Source organism: Myxine glutinosa, chromosome 7 (genome assembly GCF_964187855.1).
Source record: "Myxine glutinosa chromosome 7, kmMyxGlut1.1, whole genome shotgun sequence".
NCBI classification, from domain to species: Eukaryota; Metazoa; Chordata; class Myxini; order Myxiniformes; family Myxinidae; genus Myxine; species Myxine glutinosa.
Genome location: NC_136267.1, coordinates 77,228,775 through 77,244,977, shown reverse-complemented (window position 1 = coordinate 77,244,977; position 16,203 = coordinate 77,228,775). Strand labels below are relative to the sequence as shown.

At 44.4% G+C, this 16,203-nt stretch overlaps 1 protein-coding gene across 1 annotated transcript in view; it reads right to left on the bottom strand.

Annotated features, from left to right (window-relative positions):
* Positions 1–16,203, bottom strand: part of SKIC3 (SKI3 subunit of superkiller complex) — a 117,572-nt gene that overhangs the window by 98,811 nt on the left and 2,558 nt on the right. Inside the window, exons 2-10 of the mRNA XM_068122557.2 lie at positions 10,401–10,542; positions 10,087–10,230; positions 9,889–9,983; positions 9,671–9,746; positions 9,382–9,525; positions 9,143–9,241; positions 7,739–7,847; positions 5,869–6,009; positions 5,040–5,147 (exon numbers count right to left, since the gene is read on the bottom strand). Of these exons, the coding sequence (XP_067978658.2) occupies positions 5,040–5,147; positions 5,869–6,009; positions 7,739–7,847; positions 9,143–9,241; positions 9,382–9,525; positions 9,671–9,746; positions 9,889–9,983; positions 10,087–10,230; positions 10,401–10,490 (1,006 nt within the window). The 5' untranslated portion in view covers positions 10,491–10,542. The remainder of the gene's footprint in view (positions 1–5,039; positions 5,148–5,868; positions 6,010–7,738; positions 7,848–9,142; positions 9,242–9,381; positions 9,526–9,670; positions 9,747–9,888; positions 9,984–10,086; positions 10,231–10,400; positions 10,543–16,203) is intronic.

Below are 16,203 nucleotides of genomic sequence, written 5' to 3'. Positions count from 1 at the left end.
TACTTGTAGGATATTTAGTTTCAGGTAATATTGTTGTTTAGATTTTTGTGTGAAATGGAGATGACTTGAGTAGAAGGTAAAAAGAAATGTTTGTGGAGGAAAAGAAAAAAAGCGGCAAAGAAACCGGAAGAGGACTGAGGAGGAATCGGCGGGGGAAAGAGACAGCCGTGAGTCGCATCGAGGCTGCGAGCGGACTTCCTTGATATTGGTCGCGAATGAATTGAAGCTTCCTGTGAAAGGGATTGCCCGCGACATTGTCCCATATTGCGATTGTAATTAAGCCTGCGTCTCAGGTTTTGGTACCAAGCGTGAGCTATTGTTGGTGGGAAAGCAAGTGCCTCCATTACAGGCCGATCCGCAATTTTTCTTCGAGGAGGCCGTCCGCCTGGTGCTTCGTGTTTTGTCGTTGGGATTCCCATATCGACATCATCATGTGGATCGCCGTTGGTTTCCATATTGGCTCAATTCCCATATTGACATAATCGTGTGGATCGCCGTTGGTTTCCATATCGGCTCAATTCCCATATCGACATCATCGTGTGGATCGCCATTGGTTTCCATGTCGGCTTAATCGTTGGTGGACGTGGGGCGTGGATTGCACTCACGTTTTAGGGGATCATTACGATGCCACCATCTGCCCGACCTCTCACCTCGTAACTCCTCATCCACAGCCGCGCCGATACCTGCCTATTGTTCTTGCCGTTTTGCACGACTTCGACCTTCACCCAGCGTGTGGATTCGTGCACGGACTTTGGGATTGTTACATTCCACTCACGTTTGGCGTATCGTGAGTTTATTGATTGGAGAGTATTGGGGAATGATGGTACCATCCTATGTATTGTTCATGAGATGCAAATTATATTTTCATGATACTTTTGTTTAGAGTGTTATTATTGTGTATGTGAGAATTCTTAATACAATTACTTATTTTGTTCTACACAATTGCATTGGTGTGGTTTTACCATGGTTTATTAGAACACTCAAAATAACAAATCTTTCAGCCGCATTCTCTCTTGAGACTCTGAGGGGCACCGTAACCGGAGGTAGGGGAGGTAACACGTAATACTCAGTGAAAAATTGGTGAAATGCCCAAAAACTCAAACTTATTCCTTAACGTATCATATTAAAGCCATGTACCAACTTTCAGTTGAACATGTTAAAGGGTATGGGAAAAAATCCAGAAAACCACAGGTAGGATGGACAAATGGATGGACGGATACACAAACAAGGATACACAAACAGTCCTCTCCAGGTAGGGGACCAATAAAAAGGTGAGATTTCCAAAAACAGAAAAGAAGATCCATGTGCGCATGTTGAAACCTGCTTATTTAATCTGGTCATGTCGTTAATACCTCCTAGTAAACATGAGCTGATGAATCAAAAGAGGTGGAACATTTCAAGAAGACAGAATAAAACGTGACACGACACAACAAAGGGTAATTAAAGAATCACTGATTTTGGGAATAATATGTTGGTTTGCGGTTTTGGCGGCCTGAAACTGCAAGCAATGTGCATCGCTATTCAAATCAAAAACCATTAGCACAATTAGATTCTGTTAAAAACGAAAACGAATGTGACTCCACATGAAAAAGATAGGGTATTGTTACGTTTGTAGGGGGTAGGGATACCATAGACCAGGTAGAGTGTATAAATTAGTGTGCTCCGACTGTCACGAAGAAGAACAACCACCTCGATGTACTATAAGTTGGGATCCGGTAGACCGTGGGTTCGGATTAAGTGTATCTCCGTCTCCATTACAAGGAGTGGGGTATGTTAATCGGTGTGCGTTTTCCCGCGTAGGGACACGGGCCTGGACGACTTGTGACGGGGGTTCAAGCCGAGCAAAGAAAGCCAAGTGCCAACCACACACTTTTATGTTATATAACGTTATTTTTACCTTTGTCTGTGTTTGGGTCTGTTGTGGGAATGCTCCATTTAGGAATTTTGTTTTATTTTATCGTGCATTATTTGATTACCGGTATTTCTTTAATAAAGCCCGTATTTTCGTACAGTACATTTTCGTGTTGTTTGAGTTTATTTATTACAGGTTGAAGACTGCGTTGGGACCCGCAAAGGTAAGCTCTCTGGTTTCTACCTCTCAATTAATTAATTAGCTCAGGGATTATGGGTCATTTATCCCTTGTATGTCGTTACCTCTGTAATTTATTTCCTATGTCCCTTTTGGCACCACAGCATCCGACCATAAAACTTTACTTCAAAAAGGGGACCACGGTGCCCGAAAAAGGCCAACCTCTGCTCTGCGGGGAAAAATGGCCTCTAAAGGTGGTTCTTTTGTTTTTCTTTTGGCACCACACCATCGACACTAGCAGCAATCGCGCATTTAAACACCCTAATTAAAAACCTACCGGAAGCCAGGACATTGAGCGTCGAGCACAGGATGGGCGGGCCGAGGGCCACGCCCAGAAGGGCAGTGATTATTTAGAGGGAGTGTGAGGCGCTCGGGGATTGGTGGAAGGATGACGTCAGCGAGAACGTTCTGGAGCGGGCGAGTTGGCACGGACTGGTTGGAGGAGGATGAGGATGACGTCAGGTGATGGATTATAAAAGACCGGTGATCCTAACATTGCGTTCTCAGTTTGCTGGATCGTGGATGGCTCTCTCCTGGCTGGATGGTGGATTGACCGGCCATCTCCTCATCTTGGCATCGCTCGCTGGGCTTGGTTCATTGTCTTTCGGCCATGCCGTGGACTGATTCTCTCTTGTTCATGATTCATTCACTGGCTCCTGGGGGAACGAATCATTTGTGGATTCGTTCTTGGTTTCGTTCTTGGTTTCGTTCCTCGTTCCGTGCATCGGCACCTGCGGGATAGTTCATTCCCTCTGCAACATCGAACGGCCGGAGTTTCGAGCGCTCCGGTGAGGGAACATCGGGAGGTTGGACGGTCGGAAAAACAACACACAACTAGGAAAGCAGGGTTTGGCGAAGGCTGACTTTTTCAGCCACGAGTTGGTGCCAATCGGTGTGCGTTTTCCCGCGTAGGGACACGGGCCTGGACGACTTGTGACAGGGGTTCAAGCCGAGCAAAGAAAGCCAAGTGCCAACCACACACTTTTATGTTATATAACGTTATTTTTACCTTTGTCTGTGTTTGGGTCTGTTGTGGGAATGCTCCATTTAGGAATTTTGTTTTATTTTATCGTGCATTATTTGATTACCGGTATTTCTTTAATAAAGCCCGTATTTTCGTACAGTACATTTTCGTGTTGTTTGAGTTTATTTATTACAGGTTGAAGACTGCGTTGGGACCCGCAAAGGTAAGCTCTCTGGTTTCTACCTCTCCCTCTTGCTTCCCCACGTGTATTCTCTGCCATTTGAACTGAACGCCTCGGAGTAACAGCTCGTTTGGTCATCCGTGCTACCCTAAGGTGTTCACCAAGGGTAGTCACGTGACAGTATTATCCAGTGTTCTACATTTAGTGAAGGACTGCTGGTTGAAAGCGGACATGCTCATTGATGCAACACTCTGACTGCAAAGCCCCAGGATGACAAATATATACATACTGGGGTCAGGAATCAAACAAGACTGGAGAGCTCAAAGGCAAGTATATGACATCTCGGCTACCCTTTCAACATAAGTAGTTTGATATTGATAAGTAAACTAGAAGCTGATTGAACAATCTTACCCTGGCCCCTTTTGTGTTGGACAAATACAAAGCACAGGAAATGAATGATATTGTTACGGTTGTAGAGTAAGTGGAGGTGTAAATAGTTATCAATGCATGCATGACGATTCGTGTCGTTCAAGGTGTATTTCGTAAGAAATCCCAGGTCAGTTGTGGGATCAGAAATAGGACCTTTTCGTATTATTTTTCCTTTTTGTTAAAGTTTACCCCATATCCACTCCCTTCACATTTCATGTGATTTTGACTGATGGGAGTGGTGCACAAAAACAGCTTTGGGAAACATTCAACCCTTTTTCAAGCAAGAAAGGGGGGAGGGGGGCGGGGGGGGGGGGGGGGGGGGAGAGAGGAAGATGTAGAAGAAGGGTGCCTTTTGGCTTCGTAGTAAAAAACAATCCATGCTCATGGCATGAATGGCTTCAGCATGTTGGTGTGAGGGACTCGATCTCTGTGAACCATATGAAGGAGATTCGGTGTGCATGAAGGAGGTGGAGAAAAGGAAAAGAGTGTGTTCTGAGGAAAAAGGCGCTTCTTTGGGTCTCTGTGGAGGCGATCTGTGTGCTTCATGCTGTGACCGGCCTTGGCATGCTTTATATGAAGGACTCGACCTTGATGAACTTTCTGAAGGATCTGCTGTGTTGCATGAAGGAGGTGGAGGAAAGGAAAAGGTTCAAAGGAGAAAGGAATTGCAGAGCGTGATGACTGGTCCGTTCACGCTTGTTCCCTCCAAGTCCCACTCTGACGAGGGTCGATGAAACTGCTCTTTAAACAGGCCTGAATCCCATTCCATTCCCATCCTTGTCTCCCATTTTATTTGAATTCCCAGTGAATAGTGTTTTTTTTGCTTTGCTTCCCCTTTCCTTACCCTGGGTTAGAAGGTCCGTAATGTGTGTGATGTTGTGTCAGCCTTTCCTATCGGTTGTATGTGGCCTGTGTTATTAATTAATTGAGTCCATCATTATTTAATTAATTGAGTCCGTTGTCATACCTATATTATTTGCTTTTTGTATCGTTTTTGCCCTCTGTGATGTAAATTGGACTGTTTCTCTCTCCGTTGTCATGCCTATATTATTTGCTTTTTGTATCGTTTTTGCCCTCTGTGATGTAAATTAATTGTATTTCATTTTCTTTGACTGACATTTTTCAGATCGAGTTGCAAGCCCCCTTCGTTGCCAGCGTGGTGGTTTAGAGCCTCTCCTCTACTCCTTGTGCTCAACCACAAGTTCAAGCTTTCCAAATACCACTCGGCCAGCTTGCAGGAATCAGTCTGGTGGGTTGGGAATAGGACCTGAGTTCGCAAACAGTCACCTTGTAACACACGTAATCAGGAGTGACGTTTGGGACTCTGGTCCTCATTCCCATCACCTGTAACAATATGAACCGGTTTATGAATTTACCTTTCGCAGTGCATACAAGACAGCCTTCAAAATCATAAGAGCGCAGCAAGGCTTCCGCCAACAGGACACGTCCAGCCAGCGCAGGGGTTCCAGAAAGCTTCTCAACTCCTGCGGTTTGGACATCAGACCAATCATTTGTCTATTATTAAGTGTCAACCAGGGCAAATGCAAAAACAATAAATAGCACTGCAAAGCAGGCATAACCCCTCAGCCCATGCATGGTGGAATCCAATTTCAAGATGGCTGCCATGGCGGCCATATTGAAAATCGCAGCGTGCCCATTTTCGAAAGGAACCTTCCTCTACTCAACCCCAACACACATTGCAAAAATGGATTTAATCGGACAAGCCGTTCTGCTTGAAATTGACGGAAACCAATTTCAAGATGGCTGCCGTCGTGGCCATATTGAAAATCGCAGCACGCCCATGAACGCTCCTCTACTCAACCCCAACACACACTGCAAAAATGGATTTAATCGGACCAGCCGTTCTGCTCGAAATTGATGGAAACCAATTTCAAGATGGCTGCCGTGGCGGCCATATTGAAAATCGCAGCGCGCCCATTTTCGAAAGGAACCTTCCTCTACTCAACCCCAACAGACACTGCAAAAATGGATTTAATCGGACAAGCCGTTCTCCTTGAAATTGACGGAAACCAAAAGTTGACGGACGCCCGGACGAGGCCCGTGACGACAAAACCCCTTAGCCCAATTTGGGCTGAGGGGTGAAAAGGATCCTTTTGCCTTCAAACGTCATTCGCAATTAAACAAGCATCTGTGATCGTATGTGCTCTAAATTATTTACACAAACAAGGAAGCCTCGTTGCTCACCTTTGCTCAAAAAAGACTTGGCTTCGGCTGCAGCGCCGGCACAAAGCTTCACCATGCCAGAGCCAAGCAAAGCAAGGCTATGACCCGGAACCAACACATCCAATCGAGTAAAGCAGTTAACTGCCTCTTTTCCATCATCACCTGCATTGCAGTTCACAACACAACATACCATCTTACACTCTTTAATGCTCATTTTGTTACCGACCTGTTCTCCAAAATGATACACATTCATCCGACCCCAAAATTAGTTTAAAGGCTCAACTTCACAACAACTGAAGGCTCAACTTCTTGTTAACTCAACTTGGAGTCAGGTCAGTCTTTTGGGACTGCCACTGGTAACATGTACGACTACCTGCCGCGTGGTCGGGTTGTCAGTGACGAAACCAACACCACTTACTGGCTTTGCTATTGGGAAGGGAAACTGTGACACCCTGCCAGGACCAAAAACAACACCTGGCAAAGGGCGGATGAGCTCTGTTTGGGAACCAACGGCCATCCAGTATGGATATAGTATCTCCTAAAAAACACCGAATGGGGGTAGGAAAATCTATTTTTCTGCCGAGGCTAGTTACCCCCTCTCGCACTGTGGTTCTGTGAAGAGGTTTCCTTGTTTCAGGATCAGGTGAAGGTTTTGCCCGTTTTTCCTCTTCTTTTTCTTTGTAGCCTAAACCATTTAGTTCCTCTCAGGCTTGTTTAGGTTGAATTTCAATTTTTAACGAAAGGCTCAACTCCTCATCTTGTGTCCACAACCTCCCCCCGCCCCCTCCCCTCCCTCTCCCTCTCTTTCTCTGTACCCACCCTTCCCAGTACCTAACTGCTCCTGGTATCTGTGTCTTTTGCACATGAAAAAGTTGAAAAGTTTCTGCCACCCCTCAACTCTGATTCTGCAACTGGACCGAATGTCTTCAGCTCACGTGTACCAATAACTTGCTCTGCTGCTCTTGCACTTCCTCTCTCTGCCATTTTCACAGCATTTCCCCCAGGTTATTTTCCATCTGCTTGGAAATCACCAACATCACAGCATTACATTACAAAAGTGCAAAAAAGGATCTCCTTAACTACAGACCAATTATCTTACTTCCAATTATCAGCTACGTCATGGAATCCAACATCGCAGTTGATGTGAAATAATTCATTTTCTCCAACAACCTTATCTTAGATCATCAAGTTGGATTCAGACCAGGTCATTCCACGTCAGAGATGCTTCCACTACTCGCCAAACAATGGAAGAAGGCTCTCAATATAATACATGAGATCAGGGCCATCTCTTTGGACATATCTCAGGCTTTCAGTAGTCTGGCATCCTGCCTTGTTCTCCAAACTGCCTGCCTATGGAATCCAAGGCTAACTCAACTCTTGAGTTACTGACTTCCTCCACTCTCGTAACCAACATGTGGCTCTCAATGGCATCCATTCTTCTCTTCTCCCTGTCAAAGCTGGAGTTCCCCAAGGCAGTGCATCCTATTCCTAATCTTCATCAATGATCTCTCTAACTCTCTGGAAAATCCTCTTTATCTCTTTGCTGAGGAATCCACCTCTGCAGTGTCATGGTTCATCTTTCTGACAGACAGGCAGCAGCCTCTTCCCTCTCCTCAGACCTTGAAAAATTACAAGCTGGTCAAACACTTGGAATATGTCTTTCAATCCTGACAAACGTCACATTGTTACTCTCCATCCAAAAGGAAAGTTCTTACTTTCTATCTCCCCCCTTTTACTTTTTTTAACAACCCTCTCGAATATAAATATTTTTCTGCTAGAGTCTTTCAAAACGAAAATGATGTGCAACAGTTGTGGTTTGTTCCACACCTTGTAGACCTAACGGTCTCAAAATGAACTAACATTACAAAGAATGAAAAAAATCACGTTTTACCGGCCATAATGTGCAGTGTGCTCAGCGCTTCGAGAGGCGTTGGATTCTGAGGGAAGGTAGACGACATTGTGCTGCACACTTTTCTCAACTTCTCTTCGTTTCCCTTCATCTGAAAAAGATTGAATGTAAGCCAACGACAGATGTTAACCCATGCTTTCCAAGAAAGATAAAATTTTATAACATGGCCTTTGAGATGACGTCATAAATACAGGTTCACCAATAACTTTTGTAAAAAAAAATTGAGCTCCTAATTCTTCGTTTGTATGCAGCACAAGGCTGCGGGGTAGCATCATTGGCTGAAGACACGGCTCTGCAGCTGATGCAGTGCCCTCTACTGGTGAGGACAGGAAATTGGAATTTAGCAATGGTGCTGGCGATAGCATGCCTACTCTTGATGAAGGACACCGTCAGATATTTAATGTCCATCAACTAATGTCAGCAGATTGGACTCCCGCAGTTTAACTTGGAGCTACTGATGACGATGCGCTTCACAAAATAAAAATTGTCTGCTATTACAAATCATTCGACGCAATTAACCTGGCAGGTTTCCTGTAAAGGCCTTTGATTTTATCACAAATGTGTCTGACCTTTAATAAAACTGTTTGTTTTTGCCCTTTAGTAAGAAGCCTGCCTTGTGATGAATAAAATACATTCCAGATTGAACTGAATGATGAGCACAATTGTTTTCTACTGTTTTATACAAGAGTTGAGGGTAACGGACGACCAGAGATCGATTCAGAAAGTCAGAGATAACTCTTCATTAAACATAAACAAACATTCGATTGCAAAATAAACTATTCATACTTTTATGATTACATTTTAATTGACAACCGTGAATATTAATGGTATTACCTCCGCCACCGAAGATGGATGGAGGTTATGTTTTCACCCCTGTCTGTCTGTCTGTCTGTCTGTTTGTTTGTGAACAAGATATCTCAAAAAGTTGTTGACGGGTTCGGACGAAATTTGGCAGAGAGGTAGTGTATGTGACAAGGACGAAATGATTCGATTTTGGTTCAGGTCTGAATCCAGATCCGGCCTATCAGTGGGATGCAAAATATAAACCGTTCAGTCTGGCGGAGGGTATGCGCTCTTCCGAGTGCCGTTCTAGCTACATTTGAATAGATTGCGTTGTCTTGCATGAAATTATCGGAAAATGGAGAAAAAGAAAATCTAACCAATTAGAATTACAAGAAAAGTTTGAAATGAGAAATACAAATCTCCAAGTCATGTTCACTGCTTTTGTTTTAATCTTAGGATTTCATCATACGGTTGTGACAAGCCAGCTGGAGGAAGAACATGCTCCATTTCGATTGTGGTCTGAATTCTGGAGATGTGTGGAATGTTACATTTCTTAAAAAGCTAAACATCAAGGCTTGGTAAAATCAAACACAAACCACCCACTCTGGAGAGGAAGTGGATGTACTCCGTCAATGTTTTCTCATGCTTCTCTGTCCCGACTTTTGAACCGAGTTCAGCAAGCTCCTCATATACCTCTTCCAACTGCAGAAATGGTAAAAAGTAGAAGGAAGTATCAACTGTGTAATGAGCATGTTAAACCATACGATATACGCTTTATATTGAAGAGCCTGCTCAAAATACAGATCATCTTATTATCTGTTCCTAATTCCTGCCCTCTGTACCACAGCTTGGGTTTCAGAACTCGGATTTCCTTTCTCCGCTGACAGGCAGGCCACCACCTTCTGCATAAGTTCTATCAGCTCCTCTGGGCTCGTTTCAGCCTCCTCTCGCTTCCAAGTGATCAGACGCTGCCACATTTTTGCTGCCTGAAACCGGAAGTGCAGGTCATGTGACAAATGCATCCATATCACCAAACTTCATTCCCTCAGAGCAGTGTTTGCATTTACAATATCAGAACCTTGCCAAACTAATACGTAAAACATGCACTGACCCCAGCACTCGCTTTCCTACCTCATCATGTTTATTTTGCTTCTGATGATGCTCTGCCAGCTTTCGGCAAACTTCGGCCCATTTATGGTGGTCTCCACTGAAAACACATATTAGGTGCGTGTGCCTCACCCCAATTCTTTAAACATGAATGAATGGAATATAAACTCAAACTTCAAAAATTGATCATTACTCGACCTGATCATTATCAATTGCTTCAACCTTGTAACATACTACGGCACCTTTGTGATAGCAGAGACAACAACCTCTCGTAGATCTCTGGAAGCGCCTCATGAAAACTTGATTGATCTACCTTCTCGTAAAGGTTAGCCAATCCCTACAGGAGAGATAGCAAGTAGGAGTAAAAAAAAAGTAAACTTCGACATAACAAAAACTCTTAAGCCTATACATAGAAGGATGAAAAATGCAGTCATGGCTACCTGCCATGCCAATAGCTGGCCAGGTTCAATCTCAGATGCCTTCTTGTATGCTTCATGTGCTTTCTGCGGCTGTTCCGTTTCAGCTGCTGCCAACCCGACAAAAACCCAAGCTGTGTAGTTCGTTTTGTCGATCTGCAACACAGCCTGCCCGGAAGTAAGAGAATTGGGGGGAAAAAAAAAAAGGTACAAAGATTAAAATACCGTTATCAGCAATAATATTTTCCAATTAGTAGACAACCTTTGAATATACGAGTACATAAACCTTTTGATTGTTTCCGACAAAAACAATGTCAGCGTTCTCTTGCTGTTGGTACCTTGCAGTGTTTCAAGGTCTCCTTGAAATCCTTGTTCTTGATAGATTCTCGAGCTGCCTTCAGGGAACCTTTTATCTCCTTACTGCCCATTGTGCTCGATGAGCTCAGGTGATTGTGTCACAATCATGTGAGAATGAAAAAGCTGTTGAGGACATTCACACACAACAACATTTAGAAGTGGCGTTTCAAAATCAGACTTCCCAAATTGAAGCAGTTCCCCACAGCTGGATGTGTGGTCTAGCGACCCATGATAAGGAATGGTTTCTCAGAGGCGATGGTTCAAATCAAGGAACAATTTTTTTACACGCCGGGTCTATGCTCGTGAAAGAGCTATGACAGATCAGATCAGGACACTGCATAACAAAGGGAACAGCAAAAGAAAGGGTAAATACCAACAGCAGGGCGGAGGGAGAAGGTAGACTGAGACGGACAAACAAGGGATGCAGTTAACAATGTCGTGTAGAGGAGAATGCAATGGGTGGACACGGTGGATACATGAGAAAAATTTTGAGAGGGTTGGGGGTCGTTTAATAGTTAAAATATCATGGCTTTGGATGGGGTCAACAGCTTTGGATGGGGGTCAACAGCTTTGGATGGGGGTCAACAGCTTTGGATGGGGGTCAACAGCTTTGGATGGGGGTCAACAGCTTTGGATGGGGGTCAACAGCTTTGGATCGGGGTCAACAGCTTTGGATGGGGGTCAACAGCTTTGGATGGGGGTCAACAGCTTTGGATGGGGGTCAACAGCTTTGGATGGGGGTTGTGATGAAATAAAGATGAGGATCCAATGTAGTTCCCTCTCTGGTGGTGAGATAAGCAATGTGTCTGTAAGAGGGCTGGGCCTGAGAGTGAGGGAACTGTCTGTCTTTTGTGACCGAATTTGAACTGGTAAGTTTAAATGATGCTTCTTTACATGGCTTGCTTTACATAGGGCATATTATATGGCCACCTGCTAATATGTGATTATTCTTTTGTAGATGGTGTGGAGGATTGATTTCAATAAAGCTCAATATCTTGATGGAATTTGTAATTGAAATCATTACATTTATTATTGAAATCATCTCCTTCGCTCAAGTTCCATAGACAAGTTACTGAGACTCGAGAAGTTCTGCGGGGACCCCAGGCGACGGATGCTGCGAGCCAATGAGAACACTGTCTTCATGCCTTGATGAACTACAGTGCATTCAGAAAGTATTCAGACCCCTTCACTTTTTTCACATTTTGTTATGTTGCAGCCTAATGCTGAAATCGTTTAAATTCATTTTTTCCCTCATCAATCTACACTCAATACCCCATAATGACAAAGAAAAAACAGGATTTTAGAAAGTTTTGCAAATTTATTAAAAATAAAAAACTGGAAATATCACATTTACATAAGTATTCAGACCCTTTTCTATGACACTTGAAATTTAGCTCAGGTGCCTCCCATTTCTCTTGATCATCTTTGAGATGTTTCTACACCTTGATTGGAGTCCACCTATGGTAAATTCAATTGATTGGACATGATTTGGAAAGACACACACCTGTCTATATAAGGTCTCACAGCTGACTGCATATCAGAGCAAAAACAAAGCCATGAGGTCGAAGGAACTACCTGCAGAGCTCAGAGACAGGATTGTGTCGAGACACAGATCTGGGGAAGCCGACAAAAAAAGTTCTGCTGCATTGAAGGTTCCCAAGAGCACAGTGGCCTCCATAATTCTGAAATGGAAGAAGTTTGGAACAACCAGGACTCTTCCTAGAGCTGACCGCCCGGCCAAACTGAGCAATCGGGGGAGAAGGGCCTTGGTAATAGACGTGACCAAGAACCCGATGGTCACTCTGGCTGAGCTCCAGAGATCCTGTGTGGAGATGGGAGAAACTTCCAGAAGGACAACCATCACTGCAACACTCCACCGATCTGGGCTTTATGGCAGAGTGGCCAGACGGAAGCCTCTCCTCAGTGAAAGACACATGAAAGCCCACTTGGGGTTTGCAAAAAAGCACCTAAAGGACTCTCAGACTGTGAGAAACAAGATTCTGTCCTACAGCTACCCACAATTCTCACAAGAATACTCATGTGCAGCGTGTTCTGGGTCTGAATCGTTCTTCTCATCCTGCTCCTTTGACCTGTGTGTTTGCCCCTCACTCTGCTCATCGTTTGATTATGGTTCCCAAGCGCAAGACCAGTGCCGGAGATGCGTCGTCTGCCAAGAGGCAGAAGAAAGTGATGAGCCTGAGCCAGAAAGTGGAAGAGAGTGAAGAGCTGGACCGGCTTTCGAGAAGAGATAGTGCGGCCTGCATTTGAAAGCATTTTTAATGAAACTCAAACAATTTGCATTCACGGTTGAAAACACTTTAAACTTTAAAAAAAATTCCCTATGAATCAGGAACCGCTGGGAACCTATACGCTTGCCCCAATGTTCATAGTGTCGCCATTCGTAACTTTTTCATGAATCAGGAACTGCCAGGAACCTATCCAACTTTTCTCCATTAAAACAATACCCCGACATTTGTGGTGTCGACATTCACGGACTTTTCCAGGAACGTATCCCCCGCGAATGTCGAGGTCTGATCGTACCGCACTGTAAAGTGTAAAGGGTGGGACCTGTAATATCCTCTCCCACCTTGAGGGGGTGCCACAACATACACAATTACATAGAGAAATTGCACTCCTCCCCCTCCCTCTCCTCCTCCCACTCCCCCCCCCCCCCCCACATCCCCTCAGCCCCCTTCCTTCTTCGCCCCCTCCCCCTCCACCACAACATCCCTACGCAAAAATAACAACTGGGGTCATGCTGATCCTATGTAGCAAATCTGTCGTATGTAGCAAGGAGTAGCACGACAAATACACAAACATACATACAAACAAACACACACTGGCCTATGAATTAGAGGAAAGATTTTTGTATTCTCCATCAACTGCAGCATCGTTTATAATGTTGTTGTTTTTTTCTGTTGTTGCTTAGCCCATCCACCCATGCAGTGCGGGAAGGGGTTTTGCAATTGATTGTGTGTGTGTGTGTGTTGTTGGTTGTTATCTCCATTGCAGGTTTCGGAAGGTGGAGCGGAGTCCTCCTAGATCTCGAAGTATCCACTATCCATGTCAATTTCAGTAAGGAACCATGATTCATGGACCAATTTGTGAGGTTTTCTTGTTCTCAAAGTTTTGTCCTGAGGGGTATTTTAAAGATCATCACCGAGCCCCGGACAGCTTCCAACTTTAGCTCGTTTGTAGTAATATGCCCAGGTATGGGTTTGACATCTCCATAAGGATCTTGTCTGTCATTCCCGTTGCTCCAATAAACACTGGTACAATGCAGGAGCTCTTCATCTTCCAGGATCTTTTCACTTCATTCTTGAGGTCTTGGCATTTGGTCATTTTCTTGAGTTCTGCATTGTTTAGGCCAAAATCTCTGGGTACTGACACCTCATTACCCTCGCCAGAGCAGAGGGTATTGCATTTGAGTCTGTTTGTTTGTCTGTTTGTCACTTGCCGGAAAAGATTCCGGCAAGTACGTTGATCGGTTGGTTTGTCTGTCTGTCTGTTTGTTCGCAGTACGATGTCTACACCGTTGCACGTAGAATCGCCAAACTTTACACACATATTTGTCTTGCCCTGGAATAGACTGTGCCCAATTGATGCCGTCATTGGTCACGTGGTTCGGCCGCCATCTTGGAAAAATCGAAAAGCTTTGCACCTCTATATCTCCGAAAGTGCTGAATCGAAAAAATTGAGACCTGGCTCATTGTAAAGAACTCTCCATGGGGAATAAAATAATTTAATGATGATGTCATAGGTGCCTCCATTATGACGTCATAATTTGACGAGGAGAAAACTTAATCCGATCAAGATGAAATTTCTTGAGCGCCATGTCGGCATAAACTGGTGGAGAAAAAAAATTAATGATGAAGTCATCGGTCACGTGGTTCGGCCGCCATCTTGGAAAAACCGAAAAACTTTGCACCTCTATATCTCGCAAGCCCCCGGTGTGTACCCTGGTTAAAATAGGTACACCGTATCCCTGCGTGTCGTAAGAGGCGACTAAGAGGGTTGGCTTCAGGAAGGGCATCCGGCCATAAAAAACATTGCCTCAAAAAGAAAACCATGACAATTACAACTACATATGGGCAGGGTACAGCCCGAAGTGGAGATCGGTTTCTGAGGTTTGGGACATGGAATGTAGGGACAATGACAGGGAGATCAGGAGAAGTGGTGGAAGTATTGATCAGAAGAAAAGTGGACATATGTTGTGTGCAAGAGACGAGATGGAAGGGAAGTGGTGTGAGAATGGTGAAGGGTAAGCAGGGACAGAAATACAAGTTTGTGTGGCAAGGGTGCCCGGAGAGCGTGAATGGTGTTGGTGTACTGTTTTCTGAGGAGTTTGTAGACAGTGTGGTGAGTGTGACTAGAGTGAGTGATAGGTTGATGATGGTGAAAATGATGATTGGAAAGCTCTTGGTGAACATCATCTCGGGATATGCTCCGCAGGTTGGTCGGAGCGATGAAGAGAAGGACAAGTTCTGGTGTGTGATAGAGAAGCTGATGGAAAACGTGAAAGATGAGGAAGTTGTTGTGGTTGGAGGAGACCTAAATGGACATGTGGGAAGGAGTATGGACGGTTTTGAGGGAGTTCATGGGGGTTACGGATATGGTGTGAGAAATGGAGAAGGTGAAAGGATTTTGGAGTTTGCTGATGGAGCTGATTTGTTGATTTGTAATACTCAGTTCCAGAAAGAGGATAATAAGCTTGTTACATACACGTCAGGTGGGTCGACGACAACCGTTGACTACCTGATGGTGTGTAGGCGAGATAGGGGGCACCTCCGGGACACAAAGGTGATCCCGGGGGAGGAGGCTGTTTCACAGCTCCACTTGGTTGTCTGCGACATAAGGGTGAAAGGTGCGAGGAGAGCTCGGCGGGTGAAGTATGAAGTACCAACCGAGAATGAAGGTGTGGAGGTTGAAACCTTGAATGTGTGCATGGCATCATGAAATCAAGGACATTACCAAGGCATTTTGGAGTGCAATGTTCAACCCTGTGTCAGAAAGCTGGGTCTCCATCGAAGGTCATGGGTCTTGCAGCAGGACCATGACCCCCAACACACATTTAAAAGTACCCAGGAATGGTTCAAGACAAAATGCTGAACTGTTCTGAAGTGGCCAGCAATGAGTTGAGATCTGAATCCCATTGAACACCTGTGGGGAGATCTGAAAACAGCAGTTGGGAAAAGGCACCCTTCAAATCTGGGAGAAATGGAGTAGTTTGCACAAGAAGAGTGGGCCAAACTGCCAGTAGAGAGGTGCAGGAAGCTCATTCTTGGCTATAGGAAGCGCTTGACTGCAGTTATTTTGTCCAAAGATTGTGCTACCAAATATTAAGTCTCAGGTGTCAATAATTTTGTCAATGCCATTTATATTTATTTTTTGATTTAAAAGGATATATTAAGTTCTGAATCAAAAACAAACGTTCTGTAATATTAACAGTGACAAAGAATCGTGGAGATTTATTTTTTATTTGAAAATAGAGTTATTTGAAAAAAGTGCAAGGGTGCCAATAGTTTGGACCACTCCTTTTAAACCTCCAGATGCATATGACTGCCGAAGCAGTTTCCTCGATGAGTGGGCACAATCCTGGACGGGTCGCCACTCCAATGCAGGATATCGAATGTCTCATTCATCCCAGTATGCTGGTTCTCATTTTGCCAACTTTGGAAATATGACAGGCCGAGTCAACCCACCTGGTGTTAATTCAACGGTATGACAGGGGCTCTGAGGTCTTATGCCAGCCACCTTGACCGTTAACTGGTTAAGCCAACACCA